At 35.5% G+C, this 17,411-nt stretch overlaps 1 protein-coding gene across 1 annotated transcript in view; it reads right to left on the bottom strand.

The window, feature by feature from the left end:
• EEA1 (early endosome antigen 1) overlaps positions 1–17,411 on the bottom strand; it is a 150,581-nt gene that overhangs the window by 62,591 nt on the left and 70,579 nt on the right. Inside the window, exons 9-10 of the mRNA XM_075551182.1 lie at positions 16,242–16,397; positions 8,498–8,614 (exon numbers count right to left, since the gene is read on the bottom strand). Coding sequence (XP_075407297.1) covers positions 8,498–8,614; positions 16,242–16,397 — 273 coding nt within the window. The remainder of the gene's footprint in view (positions 1–8,497; positions 8,615–16,241; positions 16,398–17,411) is intronic.

Raw genomic sequence — 17,411 nt, 5'->3', positions numbered from 1 at the left:
CTCCTCAACACAACTGGGTGAAAAGGCAAGCTGAAGTACTTGTAGTTCTTCAGCAGGCCAAAATGTTTGTTCTTTTATGTTTCCATAACTTCTTGTACATCTATCTAGTTCTCAAAAGGGAACACTAGAGACTCCTGTCCCATGAAACACTCTGTGGTACCCTTCAAGACTCAGCTAGAAAGTTATGTCTTCTACAAAGGTCAACCCTGCTTTCCTGTGCAGTGAGTGCTCCTGTGTTCTCCAAGGGCTCACCAGGAGTCAGGGACGAACTGCGCAGCAACTACCAAAACAGCAAGGTTAGGAAACCTTCTACCAAATTCTTGACCAAATTCTGTGTCTCCATACTTAAAACTTATGACAACAAAAATTAGCATTTTACTAAGGTGCTTTCTCAAAGCCAGGCTTCAACATGTATTAATTTAGACCAAACCTAAGATGCAAATGGGTATAATAACACTTCTCGGCAGAAGAGCGTGTCTCAGCTAGTCAGTAAAGAAGCTGAGATTTACACCCAACTTTATCACTGCTCTTATCACTACACTGCAACAGAAGCAATTCACAACCACAGAACCACCTCTACCACCCAGCTCCCACTTTGATTAGGAGCACTTGAAACTAAGACCATGTATATGTGTCATTTCAGCTTCAGGGTGCTGCACACACAATACTGGACTTCAGTGGGCATTTCATAAATGTTGACCAAATAAATGACAGGGTCTTATCATACAGCAATGACGTTTTCACTGGGGATTTAATTCAAGTAAAAATGTTGATGCTCTATCTACTTAATAGTTATTATTTAATTTTCTATTAACAATTAAAATTTAGAAAAAGTAAGTATCAAACTGTTGCTATAGTAAAAATAAGAATACAAAATTAATGGGAAGGGCAACAAGGGACAGAAAAGGTGACCCTAAAGAATAACTCAGTCACTTACAATGACCTACATTAGTCTTGTATTTATAATAAGACTTCATTCAGAATGTATAAGAAATAATTTCTTAATTTGAGCAACATATTTTTGCTTAAATGTAAGATATTATTTTTATTACCAACAATTAAGAAAATTCCATCAATACTCCCATTATTCTATGTTTTTAATGCCAATCACTAAAAAATATGGGTTTAATGATAAAAAAATTATTTCACAATACTACCTACCTCACACAATGTTGTCTGTACCCACTGATAGCTTCCCCAAGGTTATTTTATATAATAGCCTTCAAAACACCATGTACAGATATTTCCAAATGCAAAACACCTAGATGGCATTATGGCCAATTATATTTTGCTAAGGTCATTAGGTGAGGATTAAAGAGCAGATAATAAGAATTATTAGGGAAAGCAGATACCACTCTACATTTGCCCTAACAGGTCCTACAGAGAAAAGTATTTTAGGAGGAAAATATGTTAATTTTTATACTTATAGGAGGCATTATTAAGATTAATAGAAGCTGGAGGTTATAAATAAGTGAAATAAGCTAATCATAAAAAGACAAATATTTGACCTCACATAAAAAGAGAACAAAAGGGAAATAAAGGGCCATTTATTAATAATTACCACTAGATAGGTGGAAATGGAAATTAACAATGATTAATAATTCAAGGATTAAAGACATGCTTTTATATTTAACTAATGTGCGTTGTGCACCTATAGTAGAACTGAACTGGCAAAAATTTAGGATGTGTATATTTACAACGACCAAGGATGTGCATGCGGGCACACGCGCACATGCACACACACACACACACAGTAGTTGTTAAGGGATGCTTGCATATAATTAAAAACCTCATAAGATTTGGTTCCTTGGTAAAAGGTTTAAAGTCATGGTTTTATTGCTGTGAGACAAAAGGTCCAGACTGCCTGAAACTGTTTCAGATAAAGACAGAGACCAGGTTGATTCAACAAACTCTTTAAGTTTATTTCTGCAAGTGCTGGAGAAAAGGGAAACAGTGAGGTTTGCTATCTCCAAATGGTTTCAAAGCTTCAATGAAAATCAAATAAAATATATATCTTAAACTATGTAGCAACTTGGTAGGGGGATTAAGAGGTTTTACAATGATCAGAGAGCAAAGAACACAAGGTTCGTACAGAAAGTCTACCTTTCCCCAAGAGATTATCAGAACATCAATTCATATCTACATTTCTCCAGGAGCAATTAGATCCCTACCCTGAGGTCTCAGGCTCCATGCCTACATAAATGGCCTTGATTGCCTCCTGAGTTAGAACATTTTCAGTGCTTAAGTTTAAACGGAATTTTTACTGCAAGGGTAGGGGTGTTATATTTGGTTTTTTTTTAAACAAACCTAAATTTTAAAGACAAAATCCTAAATTGTATTACCAGTATTTTGATTAACAGCGGGCTAACTCTTTTAACCCCTCTATCAGATTCATGGGACTTCATTAATCGGCCTCTGTTCAGGGCTTCTGTTCTACCCGAGTTCCGGGTGTAATGGCTAGGGTCTTAAAAACCTGCAAGCAGCCACTCAAGCCAACAATTGTCGCTATTCACCTAGAGCAAAAGAAAAAGAAGTGTCGAGAACAGGAAGAGGATGGACTTTGTGGCTAATAGCCTCCTTTGCCGAGTGACAAGAACTGGATAGTGCCCAGCTACCATTACTGAAGATTGTGATAAAAGATTCCATGGAAGAACACTGATCAAATGGGAGAAAATGCAGAACAGAATTCCAAATTGTGACAGTCTCTTGGCTTTATGGATAAACTCCTTAACAATTACCCTAAAGATAATCTTTAAACTTTAAACAAAACTATCCATTGAAGTCATATTCAAACAGAATAGTTTATCTTACCTAGGAAAATATCAGGCTAAAGGAGTAAAATTTATCTTTTTTTTTAAGTTTTGACCCCTAAATAAATATATTCTTAATATCCTATATTTCAAAAAAGGGATCTATAAATAAAACACTTGTTGCGTAAAGGACTACAGCCGTCACAAGAACACGTATTTATGTGATTGTTATAATGTTGAATTAGCTTCTTTTTCTCAACACTATTTCCCTGGAAAGGATGACTAACAAACTATGACTTATTCAGATGTAAGTATGGAAAAAAAAATGTCGCTTTTAAGGAGTAAAATGTATTTATCACTCATCTATTTATTGCTGATAAAACTGTAATTTAAAATAAAAATTTTGAAAACTTGTAACCCCTACCATAAGGCTGACCGCTTCCCAAAGCATAAAGCCTATTCTGATCAGAATAGTTAAGATAACCACCTCACCCACCCCACAAAAAAAAATTCACTGCACCTAGTCAATTCTGACTCGTTATAGGACAGGGTAGAACTGCCATTTGTGGATTTCCAAGATTGTAAGTCTTTATGGGAGTAGAAAGTCTTGTCTTTCTCCTACAGTGGCTGGTGGTTTTAAACTACAAACTTCACAGTTAGCAACCCAAAGCTAATCACTACAGTCTATCAATATGACCCTTCTAGCCATAATTCCTTATGTGATGTATTCTGTACCATATGCCTATGGCTATGACCCTGTTTAGGAGGGAGTTCTATGTTACAGAATTAGAATGCGGCCCAATCCAGATGTTAGTAGAAGGTGTGAACCAAGCCACACCCTCTGTGTTTCTCTGGAAACACCTTTAAACTCTACCAGAGACTATGACTGAGACACATGATTTAAGATTTCATTTTCCTTGCTGTTGCTGTTAGGTGCCATTGAGTTGGCTCTGACCCACAGCAACCCGATGCTCACCATTGTTCCTGTACCTGAGTTCATCTATGCAGACACTGTAACAATCCATCTCATTACAGGCCTTCCTCTCTTTCACTGCCCCTTTAACTTTACGAAGCATGCTGTCCTTTTCCAGGGACTGGTATCTCCTCAAAACATGTCCAAAGTATTTGAGACCAAGTCTTGCCATCCTAGTCTTTAAGGAGCATCCATCCATTTGTCCTTTTAGCAGACCCACGTATTTTTAATACATTTCAAGTGCAGCAATTCTTCTTCTGTCTTCCTTATTCAATGTTCAATGTCCACATGCATAGGAAGCAACTGAAAATACCATGGCCTGGAGATATGGTCCACTAAAAGAGAACCACATCTCTATGAACGCCATTCATCAGTATATACGTGGATAGGAATCATCTGGACACAGAGAAATTACAGGACCATTTGAAAGAGTACTCCAAAGATTTCTGTCTAAAGGGACGAAAGGCACTAAAACCAGATGCACCAGAGACTATGATACAGACACTCAGAGGAGCCAGTGCCAAGGCTATGGGGTACCTTCTCCTGGACCAGACTATAGAACTGAGAGACAGAACAATAGGCAGGCTGGCTTCTGGGCCTTGGTGGCAAATACCAAGGGATCACATGGCTGAGACTGAGGAGCAAAGAAAGATTAGGCAGCTGGCTAAGGAGATCAGTGATTGTGTGCTTACAGCTTGCTGATCTTGACTTATGGTAACCTACTAACTTCGCTAATAAACCCCCGTAACTGTGAATATTGTAAGGGAGTTAGATGTGGCTATTGCAATGAATGACCAAACAGAATTGCCAACCACAGAAATCTAGTGCTATAGGAGAAATGGTTGGTGGGTGTCAAAATAGATAAGGAAATATGGAGTATGGAGGTGGTCTGACTCCTGCCTTATGGTATTAGGGAAGCCAGAGGAGGACAGGCATGTATACATCTATGGCCATATACTGCATTAGTGGTGATACTAATAAATATAATTTCTTTTATGTGATATATATCAATATTTGGGAAATTTGTATATGTTAATGGGGCAGTACTTTACTTATGATTTATGAGCTTATAAAATCATGTACATGAAAGGATCCAGTCAATAGACAAGACAGAACAGTGAATTTTAATGCTAGGGTAAAAAAGTTCATTAGTACAGTGTTAGAATTGTCACTGTAACCAACCTTTGAGAACGAACCTATGTCTTAGTAATTTTACTATATCATCAAATAAAATAATTATAATTATTTGAAAAAGCATCCCTTCCTTGTCTAACATATTTGAGTGGCCAAATTTTTCTTATATTTAAATCCTATCAAAACAGATCGAATGCAACAGGAAATGTAATATTCAATTTATCGCGCATTGGTAATGGGTACGTACTGAGCTACTAACCACAAGCTCGGAGGTCTGCAACCAATAGCCACTCCGGGGGAGAAAGATGAGAGCCGCTATTCCCACAAAGACTTACAGTCTGGGAAACTCAAAAAGAGGCAGTTCTACTCTGTCCTATAAGAGCACTAGGACTTGGAACCTAGTCAGTGGAATCAACTTCAAGGCCATGAGTTTGGTTTTAGTTTAGAAGCTAGAGAGAAGAGTGGTTTTCAAAAATTATAACAATGCTTGTTTTCCTTGAATTTTATTTGGAAAATAGTCATTCAACATGAAAAAAATGTTATTATTTAATAACTTGACTTTTAACTTTTAAATTTTTTTTAAATTTGTAATATGTAAAGTATCTGCAGATTCACTGTTGTAACTTGTTAGGTGCTGCCAAGTTGGTTCCAGATCAGACACCATATGTACAACAGAACAAAGACTGCCAGGAATGCACCACTCTCACGTCTGCTAGGATTGAGCCCGTTGTTTCAGTTACTGTGTCAGACCAACCCATTGAGCACTGTCTGCGTGAAACTTTCACTTCTAAAGATATGCAGTCTCAGGAACCCACAGGAGCAGGTCTACCCCTGTCCTACAGGGTTGCTAGAAATTGGAATCCCTTCCATGGCAGGGAGTTTAGTTTAGTTTGCTTTCACTGACCTCTACTTTGCCAAATAGCATGTCCTTCTCTAGGGACTATTAGTTCAAGACAGCGCATCTAAAGTACATGAGAGTTGTTTCATCACCCTCACCACTAAGAAGCTTTCTGTATTTCTTCCAAGATGGATCTGTTCCCTTTTCTGGTAGTGCATTCTTTGTTAGCACCACAATTCAAATGTTATCATTCTTCTTCAGTCTTGCTTAGTCATTATCTACCTTTCAGATGCATTTTAGGTGATTCAAAATAACATAGCTTAGGTCAGACATACCTTAGTCCTCAAAGTGACATTTTTTTCTTTTCAATACTTTTATAGCAAATTAACCGAACACAATCTATTGTCTTATTTTTTTGACTCTTGCTTTCATGAGTGTCAATTATGGATCCAGGTTTAGTGAAATCCTTAATAACATCTACCTTCATTTATCTTGATTTTACTTATTAATCCAGTTGTGAGGATCATGGTTTTCTTGATGATTGAGATGAAATCTATATTGAAGGCTATAAGTGATTCATCAGTAAGTGCTTCATCAGCAAATGTTTCAAGTCCACTTCTATTCTGGCAAGCAAGACGATTGTCATCTGCAAGTTCTTAATAAATCTTCCTCCAATTCTGATGTCATGTTCTTCTTCATGTTGTCAACCTTTTCCAATTATGAAAATATGAACGCTTATTTTCCATATATGTATGGTAAAAGGATATAATCCTGATGCACATCTTTCCTGAGTTTAAGCTATTCACTGTCCCCTTGTTCTGTTTCAACTGCTTCTTGGTCTATGTAGAGGTTCCACATAAGAACAATTAAGTTCTAGAGTTCCAATTCTTCTTAATGTTATTCACAGTTTGTTATAATCCACAGAGTCAAATACCTTTATATATGCAATAAAGCACAAGTAAACATCTTTCTGATCCTGTTTTCAGCCAAGGTCCATCTGATATTAACAATGATTAATTGCATGTCTTCTTCTGAATCGGCTTTGGTAGTTCTCTGTGGATGTGCTGCTGCAACCATTTTATCTTCAGCAAAATTTTATTTATATGTGATACTAATGAAATTGATCTATAACTCCTGTATACCATTGGACCATTGGATCACCTTTTTTTTTGGAGTGGGCACATATGTTAATCTTGGTAGGCTAGAGAAATAAATTCATAAATATGTATATGTGTTTAAGAAAGAGGTTTATATACAAGAGCAACTGAAATTGAGAAAACATCCCAGTCCAGTCCAGTCCAGATCAAGTCCATAAGTCCAATATTAGCCCATATGTCCAATACCAATCTATAAAGTCCTCTTCAGACTCATGAAACACATAAAATGACACCAAATGCAGGAAGATCGCAGGCCAGTGGGTAGAAGGTCTTGTGGATCCAGTGGCAGTGTAAGCATCTCAGTGCTGACAAGGGTCTCCACGTGGCTTAGCTATGGCTCCAAAGTCTCTCTCCCTGTGTCTTCTCCGCAACACTGTCTCGCAGGGAGTGAGCTGAGGGAGAGTGTCTCCCACCTCCAAGGAGGAACACTGGAGTTCCCAGAATCCTCAGCAGGCCATGCCCACAAAGAGGCCTCATTGGTTATGACTTGATTGACAAGCTAGACTGTACCCCTTCACTCTTAATCCTCTCAAATTGACAAATTCAACAGTTTGAAAACAGCAGCAACTCTGAAGGAGAAAGACTGCACTTTCTACTTGCAAACAGTTAACAATTTCAGAAACCCACAGGGGTTGCTATGAGTCAGCATTGACTCAATCAATGGCAGTGAGTTTATTAAGACTAAACTGCTAAGCACAGTGTCAGCAGTTCAAAACCACCAGCTGCTCTGTAGGAGCAGTGTCGGAAACAGGAGTTCTGCCATGTCATGTAAGGGTGCTGTGAGTTGAAATTGACTCAATGAAAGTGAGTTTGTTTGTTCAGTTGGTTGGTTGGTTGGTTGGTTGGTTTTGGTTACTGAAATGAAGACAGGTGTACTGAGTGTAGTACTCCACTGATTGTAGAGACATGTTTACATCTTTTCAGTTTGGAATAAATTATGCATGTATGAAATGGAACTTTAGTGGCAATGTTTTTTTTTTACTTACTCTCATCTAATTAGAACATTTATACACATACACTTCTAATGTAAGAAAATTTTGTCTTTGATGTGACTGAACTATTGAATTGTATTATGTGTGAATTATATGCCAATAAAACTGTTGGGGGAAAAAAATTTTCACAACCAAATTACATGATGCATCTGACTATTTATTACAAGATGCTACAGGAATATACTAAAGATTAAAAGGCACTCAAGCAAGATTTTTACTCACTGACCCTTTACTATGTCAACAAATAGAAATTAAACCAAGAATGATCAATATTGGAAAATCAACTACTAAGCTAATAGTTTAGAGTCAATTACATATACCTGTTTATTTTTTATTTATTGATTTCCCTGTTATATTTTACCAAAATATTAGATTCAAATTAATCATTTCATCATTAAATGAAATGGCTTAATAAATTACTGCTCCACGACCACCAAAAAACTAGACATGGTGAAAAGCACTAATACCAATACTTGCCTCCGCCCTATAAAAGGATATCTCCTCCTCATTCATTATAAAAAGAGAGAATACACTAAGAGCACATAATAAGTAGTCTTGTTGCTCTCGGGTTAATGGATAAGTAGAATACATACAATTAAGTTAAGATACCAAAAAAATCAATTCACCATTATTTAGCATTTTTAAATTCTCACCTGATTTTTCTGTGTTAATTCATTAAATGAACTTTTAAGATTTTGTAGTTCTTGCACATACACAGCAACTTCCTGGGGTCCTTTGGCAAGTTCACTCCTTAGCTGGTGTATTGTAGCCTAAAAGAATAATAATAATAATGTCAAACTGACACGAAAAGAGCAAGAGTACTACATAAGGGCTAGAAGAGTTCATAGCTCTAGTAACTGTTACTGTTCTGAAATTGAAATAATACTTCATAGTATGAACTTGACTCTTCCTCTTAATAACCCTATTGCCACGCCATCTGGTTTTTGGCTGCACACCACTTTATAAAGTTTTTCCAACATGTACCACATCACTTATTTAATAACACATGAACAAAAGGTGTAAGTTTGCTTAGATGTCTGAAATAAGCACCAAACTGCAAACTTGAATTTACTGGCTTTGAAATCTTTTATTTTAAACCTCTTGTGTTTAAGAAAAATAAAGAAATTTATGTCTGTATACACTTTCTCCCGATTTCTATAGCATAGCTTTCATATTTTACTTTGAAAATATATTATTTGCACATATCTAACAGAGTTTAATTTGGGTGATTCAATTATCTGATTATATAAAAAAACATATTTGTACAAAGAATTTACCAAACTGAAATTTTGCTTGAGTGTATATGAACATTTTAAGATATGAAAATCAGTTTTATCATTTTAAAATAATTAGATTATTTAATAATAATATAAGAGAGGTATCAAAAATTTTAGAAATACAAAATTCCTACACATGAAAGCCTTGCTCATATGAAAGAAAAAGTTCACCTTTGAGATATAGACTCTTCCAAGTGGAAGAAGCAGATGAATTGATGTCTAACATTGTTTACTGAGGCTACTGTTTACTGGAGCCCCATGGCATAGTAGGTTATGCGTTGGGCTTCTGGTGTTAAGATCAGGGGTTCAAATGCAGCAGCCCCCTGGAGAAAGAAGGGCCTGTCTTTCTTCATAAAGTTTTCATCTCAGAAACCTTAAGGAGCAATTCTAATCAGTCTTATAGGGCATGGCAGCAGGTTGGGTTTCACTTTTCACTTTCATAAAGTTACAACTATTTTCATTGTCTCCTTTCCGTGTTATTAAATAAGCACTACTATATTGAAGAAATATACAGAAGTTTCTTTGTTAATAAAAACCCCAACAATCTCATATACATAATTACAAATGACTGCCTTTGTCTTCGAAGGAGAAAGTTGAGGAAACTACCAACTTATTTTAACAATCACACAATAACTCATAGATTTTTTTTTGCTACTCTTTTTCTGCATAGACTGGTGTGTGGCATGTTTGTTTGTTTACTTATGTACTTACTAACTTGTTCATTTAAAAGATCTTGAGTGGTGGTTTGACTTCAACTATTTGTAGTGGCCTTAGTATTGAATTTTAAAAACTGTCTAGTAAACAAGGTAGAAAACTGAACTAAATGTTCAAAGTCTTATGCTTATTTTATCTTAATATCCAGAAATTGTTAAAATTAATATTTTAGGTGCTTTCCAAACTGGTTTTGAAGTTGCAAAAACAGTTGACAAGAATGGCAACATGTCTGAGAAGTGTGCATAGCCTAGCCTTTGAAAGAAGAACACTATTTAAATGTACTAATCCTAAAACTACTGAAAAAGAATGTCACCTTGCTTCTTATACCTTAAACAAAGTGCTCCGTCTCAGATCGAAGGTGACTATTTACACGGTTTTGCACATATTCCCAAGAAGGACATGTTTAAATATTCATGAAGTTTTAACTATTTAAAATTTAAAATTACACTCTAATATTTTCTGACTTAAACTGATCATGTTACCATGACATAAATTCTAATGTTATAACTTCAACTTAATAGGACTAAGAATGTTGACTCAGAATCATCTCTGTTAGTAACATTATGGGCGTTAATACGTATTTGGGGACATTTTGGCTATTTTAAATTATTGCTTTAATCTTGTAGCACAAAATCCAACTTATCCCAAAATAATGTAAACTATCACATGTAAATCTCTACTTATAAATAACACATTTAAATCTCTACTGATAAATACTTATATACTGAGACACAGTATAAAGAAATAAATTTACAGTGACCAAGCACTCTATTTAACTCACTTCCTTATTCCTGCCACTTAAAAGTTTCTAGTCCTTAGTAGATGTTCAGTTGAGAGGCATTTGTAGAAACAATATATCACACCCTATAAAATAGTAATTTCTTGAAGCCATATGACTAAATTCAACATAGAATTTTGATTAGAAATTTTTAAATTATAAAATAACCAAGTAAAAATATTCTGTGCCACCATCTGAGTGATGCATTACAATTAAAATGTTTTTTTGGTTTTGTTTTGTTTTTAATCATTTTATTGGGGGCTCTTACTATATGTCTGTTTTAATAGTCTTTCATTAGTAGTAAATAATCATCTATAGATAGCTGAAAATTTACTTAAGAAGATAAAATTGACCATATTATCGATGTTCTAAAACATACTTAAAACAAAAAAATTACCATGTGATGATAAAATGAACTCTATTAAAGGCATAACAAATATTAAAGAGTCTCCCCAAAGCACATTACCTCCAATTTAAGCATCTCCATTAGAAAGCAGAAAAAAATAATACAATGATGGATGAAAGATGGAAGCCAAGACTGACAAACACATTAAAGACAATAAAAAGTTCACACATCCTACCAGATCTGCTTTCTCATATTAGCATATTTTTAAAAGATAATTCTTTTTCAGTAACTATACATGGACAAAATTGTGCCTGCTTTATTTCTTTACAAACATTTTAGCTTTTTAAACTTTAATCTGAATTTATTAGAAAAGGAATTTATTGTTTCAAATATAATTTCCATTAAAGACACACCAAATATAAGTTGATTACAAACGTGACAGTTTTATTAATGTAGATAATTTTAAAATACTTTTTTAACCTTAAAATCCTCAATCTTTAATCTACATAATAGCTGACTTTTTATAAAGTACTTTCCTATTTCATAAGTAGTTATTTTTCTATATGCCACTTAAACTAGCTAGTCAAAAAAGTCAATGAATGAATTCAGAAATATATATTCATCAAAATAAGAAAAACATATCTAACAAAATGTACATTAGGTTACGTATCTTCAACTCTAAAAATCAGTGCAATTTTGGCTATTTTTAATCCCTTTTAAAATATTTTTTCTTAATCCTACACTTATGTTTAGTAAAACCACCAGCATATGTAATTTTTTTCTTGTACATTCTTTAAGTGCTGGAATTCACCATACACTCAACTGAGACATACAGAATTGATTGTTAATAAATGAAACACAGACAATACATTCAAAGAAAGTCATCAAAAGCTACCAACAAATGGAGTTGTTTGTAGCACTGTTTTCCATATGGACATGGTATGAGACGTATCACAAAAAAGCTACTACTCAATTCAGCATGACAACATGTAATGTGGAAAATTAATCAAGTGAAAACAAGCATTAGGTCAAGATCAATAGCATAATCTTACTTAAAAGGCAATCACGAGACCAGCTACAATGGGAGACCACATGACACTAAAGAAAGAACACAGGCTTAGGGGTAAGGCCTGGGTTAAAACCTAGCTTAGGTATGTACATACATCTCTGTAAATAAGTTATTTGACCTCCTTCTGCCCCAGAGTCCTCGTGTCAAGTAGACTTAATATTTAACTTACAAGGTTATGGGGAATGAATATGACCATGTATGTACAGTTTCTAGAACAGCATGTGAGGAGCCTGAGTGGCACTGTAGTTACTCAGCTATGGAGTGAAAGCTCAGCGGTTTGACCCTCGCAGCTGCTCCTTGAGTGAACGATATGGCAGTACACTTCTGTGAAGATTTACAGCCTTGGGAATCCTATGAGGCAATTCTGTTCTGTTCTATGGTATCATTTTGAGTCAGAATCAATTCAATGACAATGGGAACACAGTATGCAAAACCTAACAGTACTTAAAAAGTGTTTGTTTCCATTGATAATATTACTTTCCTAAGACTTCAAATAACATAACCCGAGGTTTCTTTATCATCACCACATACCAATTAAGTTGTTTTGTTACTATTGTTCAGTGCCATCGAGATGGTTCGACTCCTAGCAAACCCATGTCCAACAGAAGGACACGCTTCTGGTCTACCAACTGGCAAGTCGTGGATCAACTAAGTGGGAAGTATCCTTGTTTTACTAGAAACATGATTCACCTATTCAATGACTTGAAGAATAAAATATTTTATTTCTACATTTATCTGAAAATATAAATCTTACGAAATCATTGAGAGCAGCTCCTAAGTTTAAAAAAATGAATTTTCACACTATTTTTCTTCTTTCTCAAAAACACCTTTTCTAGAGGGAAAAAATCCTTTTTTCTATAATTAGCCCTTTTGGCAAACTAACAATGGGAAAAAATAAATCCTTTGACTCTGAGTCTCTTACAACTCTAGTAATAAGTTTTTCATTTTTAGTGACTGCTTCTCATTGTATGAGGCGCTCCAAGCTTGTGAGAAAATGAAATTCAAAATTAACAAAACTTCCCCCCAATTTTTTGGAGTCCTCTTGTATAAAAAGGCATATAACATACATGAAGATATAATATATTTTAAATCCTCCAAATTAAGCTTGGGATAATTCTTACATAAAATATTATTCAGAAATATTTTCACACTCTCCAGGTGAATTAAAGGAGACCTGTTGGTGTAGGAGGTTATGCTTTGGTCACTAACTGCAAGGTCAACTATTCAAAACCACTGGCTGCTCCACGAGAGAAAGTCAGGGCTTTCTACTCCCAGAGCTACAGGCCCAGAAACGCGGAGGGGCAATTCTGCCCAATCCTATGAGGCTGCTACAAGTCAGCATCGACTAAATGGTAGTAGTTTTGGAATTGTGGAATGTGAATTATATTCCCAAATATGTTTTTCAAAAAATGAAAGTACATATATAATCTTTTTCTTTGCTTCAGTTTCCCTTCTGACCATTGATTACTCCTAAGTAATAGAGGTAATTGTGAGTTCACTAGTTTTCACCTTGGGAGGTAATAATATTAAATTTGAGATAGAGTAAGCAAAAAGACAAGGTCTTGGTTTATTGTGGGGAGAATATTTGTGATTAATCATTTTAATCCAATTTTATTAAATCATTTTTTGAGAACGATGACGGCCGCATATGTACAAATGTGTTTGACACAATGGATGTATGGATGAATTGTGATAAGAGTTGTACAAGCCCCAATAAAATGATTTCCTTTAAAAAAAAAGAAAAGAAAACTGTGTAGCACAGTTCTTCTCAGACAAAAAATAGTAAACATACGGGACCAACTGGTTGGTTCATGCTCTATTGGGCGATGGAGTTTTCAGGAAATCTATCTGAAGCCTCATATGCCTATGTGTATGAATTCTGTAAACTTTCACTGCCACCACCACCCCCATTGATACTAAAACAAAACCACCAAGCCTACTGCTATTGAGTCCTTTCTGATTTATAGTGACCCTATGGAGCAAAGTTGAACTGCTCCACAGGGTATCCATGGCTCTAAATCAGTGGTTCTCAACCTTCTTAATGCCGCAACCTTTTAATACAATTCCTCATGTTGTGGTGAGCCCCCAACCATAAAATTATTTTTGTTGCTACTTCATAATTATAAATTTGCTACTGTTATGAATCAGGCGACCCCTGTGAAAAGGTCATTTGACCTCCAAAAGGGGTCACAACCCACAGGTTGAAAACCACTGCTAAATCCTTACAAAATCTGAGTGCCTCAATTTTTCCTGTGGCGCACCCTGGTGATTGTGAGCCATCAACCTTTGGGTTAACAGCCGAGCATTTTACACATTGTGCCACCAGGGCCACTAGAAACAAATTTTTCAAATGAACAAAGATTTTCTATAAATCCTTACATCCCATACTTTATTGGCATGTTAGTAACTATAAAGAGTGGTTTTTAGATCACCAACTAAAAAAACTTGTTAAAAAATAAATAGAAATGCTAACATTAGCAAATGTGGTGAACAAAGCTGAGGGTGCTCGGCTATTAAAAAATATAGTGCCTGGGATCTTAAAGGCTTGAAGTTTAACAGGCAGTTATCTATCAGAGAAGCAACCAGCCCACATGGAAGAAGGACACCAGCCTCCAGCCTGTGTGGTCATAAGGTGTTGATGAGATCAGGTTACAGACACAGAAGACCCAAAACAAAAAAAGCATATTGTTGAGAATGAGGGGGGTTGGAGCAGAGACCTAAAACCCATCTGTAGACAATAGGATATCCCCTCACAGAAGGGTCAAAAGGAAGGGATGAGTCAACCAGGGCATAGTATAGCACCAATGAAACACACAATATTCCTCTGGTTCTTTGAGGCTTCCTCACACTCCACTATCCTGACCCCCATCCCACCTTTCCAGTTCTAGACCAGAGCATGCACACTGGTTCAGATAAGAGCTCACCACACACAGGTCAGATAAATCCCGCAGGAACCAAAATGAGAGTAGCGATACCAGGAGGGTAGGGACAAGGTGGGCGGAGGAGGGGAGAATGAGGAACTGATTGCAATGATCAATGCATAACACATACCACCACACCACCAGTGAGATGAACAACAGAAACATGGTGAAGGGAGACAGCAATCAGTGTAAGATATGAAAATAATTAATAATTTACAATTTATCAAGGTTTCATGAGGGTGGGAGAGAGGGGAAAAAGAGGAGCTGATACCAAGGGCTTAAATACAAAGTAAATGTTTAGAAAAGTATGATAGCAACATATGTACAAATATTCTTGATACAATTGTAACACAGATTGTTGTAAGAGCTGTAAGAGCCCCAATAACATGCTCGAAAAGAAGAAGAAAAGAAAATCTGAATAATGGAGGTCCATATTATAGAAGAGGCTTAAAAATTAAGTGATAGCAGTCCTAACAATGCATCTCCTAAGACGGTAAAAAAGACAAAGGCTACTACTTTTAAACAAATATCTTTACCACATATCTTAAAGCTTTTATATGCTGACATAACAATATAAAGGATTTAATATACCAGTTGTAGCTTGTGTGAAATTATAAAAGGACCAAGATTGTTTATCCTGGAGGAGAAAAGACTGAAGGGCAAATAAAAACTGGCTTCAAATTCCTTATATAGAAAAGCACAACAATTTATTCTGTATAATTTCTGACAGGAGATCTAAACCAGGCCAGTAGAATGGCTGATTTATGAAGAAATGTCTATACTACAAAGGGAACTTCTACATGGAGGGTGACATTAGACGACTTTTAAGACTACTTCCAACCCTACAATTCCATAAATCTATCAATCAGAAATTAGCCTATAAAAGGATAAGTCTTCTCCATGTAAGTTGTCTAAGCAACATAGGTAAAATTATTGTAGAAAATGAAATCATTCTCTCTCTACCCAAATGGATATAAGCCCAATTACCACCCATCATCAGTAAATTTCAGTTGAAATATATCATCTCTCCACAATATATACAATTTTTGAAAGAAAAACGCTATTTTATTCAAATATTTCTCTCCAAGTGTCTACCTTCATTAAGTCAAAGTAAAACTGACTGACAATAATGCCACACATACCACATTCAACTATTACATAGTTCAGGTGAAATAAAGACAAATTACGATTTTGTAAGACCAATCAGAAAAATTTTAAACTCTGGTTTCACTTAACAGAATATGCTAAACAAGTTCATATAAATCAGACATAAGCACCCAGAATTTGATTACCTCTGAGTTAGCATAGTCTGCTTGTAATTTTTTACACTCATCTTTCAGTCTTTCAGATTCTCTCTCACGCTCCAAGGTCATGTTGTCCATTAGCGTTTGTACTTGGACCAGTTCTCTCTTCAGCACTGCGACATCTTCTATGCCAGGCCTCTGAAGCTGTGAAGCAACAAACATAATTTTATTAAAAGTGAAGAACTAAAATAGTTCAGACTTTGAGAATGACTTCACTACAAAGGGATACAAATGAAAACAATGATTTAATAAAATTGGAATCAAAATATTAATCACAAATATTCTCCCCACAATAAACCAAGGCCTCGTCTTTTTGCTTAATCTATCTCAAATTTAATATTATCACCTCCCAAGGTGAACACTAGTAAACTCAAAATTACCTCTAGTACTTTACTTGTTTTCCTCTTCTTCACAACGAAGCTTATTCATTGGTCATTACAAGCATACAAGAGATATTATATTATCGAATAATATCCCATTCCAGAAATAAAGATGGAGTATCTTGAAGTATATTTAGGGTTTGCTACTGGTTGATGTAGTGGATCATTGACTCATACATTTATTACGTAAAAGTAAGAAAGGCGTCAAATGAAGAGCCAAGATTAAGCCCAAGAGTGTGAGGATGTATGATGCCAATGAGAGAGATAGAGTCATGAAGGAAATAATTTTATACTTGGTGAATTCAAGGTGAAAGTTAGCAATGTAATTAAGTGTATCCTAAAGGTAGCTAGATCTGTAACATTAAAGCACAAAGGATGGTCAGAAATAGAGAATCGGGTATAGAGAATATAAGAGACAAAAGACTGTTAAAATTAAAAGAAGAAAATAACAAAAATACTAAGATTATAGATTATGCATCATAAAATTCTATTTTACTAAAAAAAAAAAGATACACAGTATATATATAATGTGGGTAGAACTACACAGGATTGACTCCCTCCATTTTACCCAAGGAGCCTGGGGTGATGCAAACAGTTAACACAGCTGGCTGCTCACCAAAAGGTTGCTAACCCAGTAACCTCAGAAAAAAAACAACAACAACAAAAAGGCCTGGCGATATACTTCAGAAAAATCAGCCACTGGAAAGTAACAGATAACAATTCTACTCTGATAAGAATATGGTAGCCATAAATTGAAGTCGACTTGCTGGCAACTGGA

Source organism: Tenrec ecaudatus, chromosome 6 (assembly GCF_050624435.1).
Source record: "Tenrec ecaudatus isolate mTenEca1 chromosome 6, mTenEca1.hap1, whole genome shotgun sequence".
NCBI classification, from domain to species: Eukaryota; Metazoa; Chordata; class Mammalia; order Afrosoricida; family Tenrecidae; genus Tenrec; species Tenrec ecaudatus.
The sequence above is the reverse complement of the archived record's forward strand: the minus strand, read 5'-3'. Positions and strand labels throughout refer to the sequence as shown.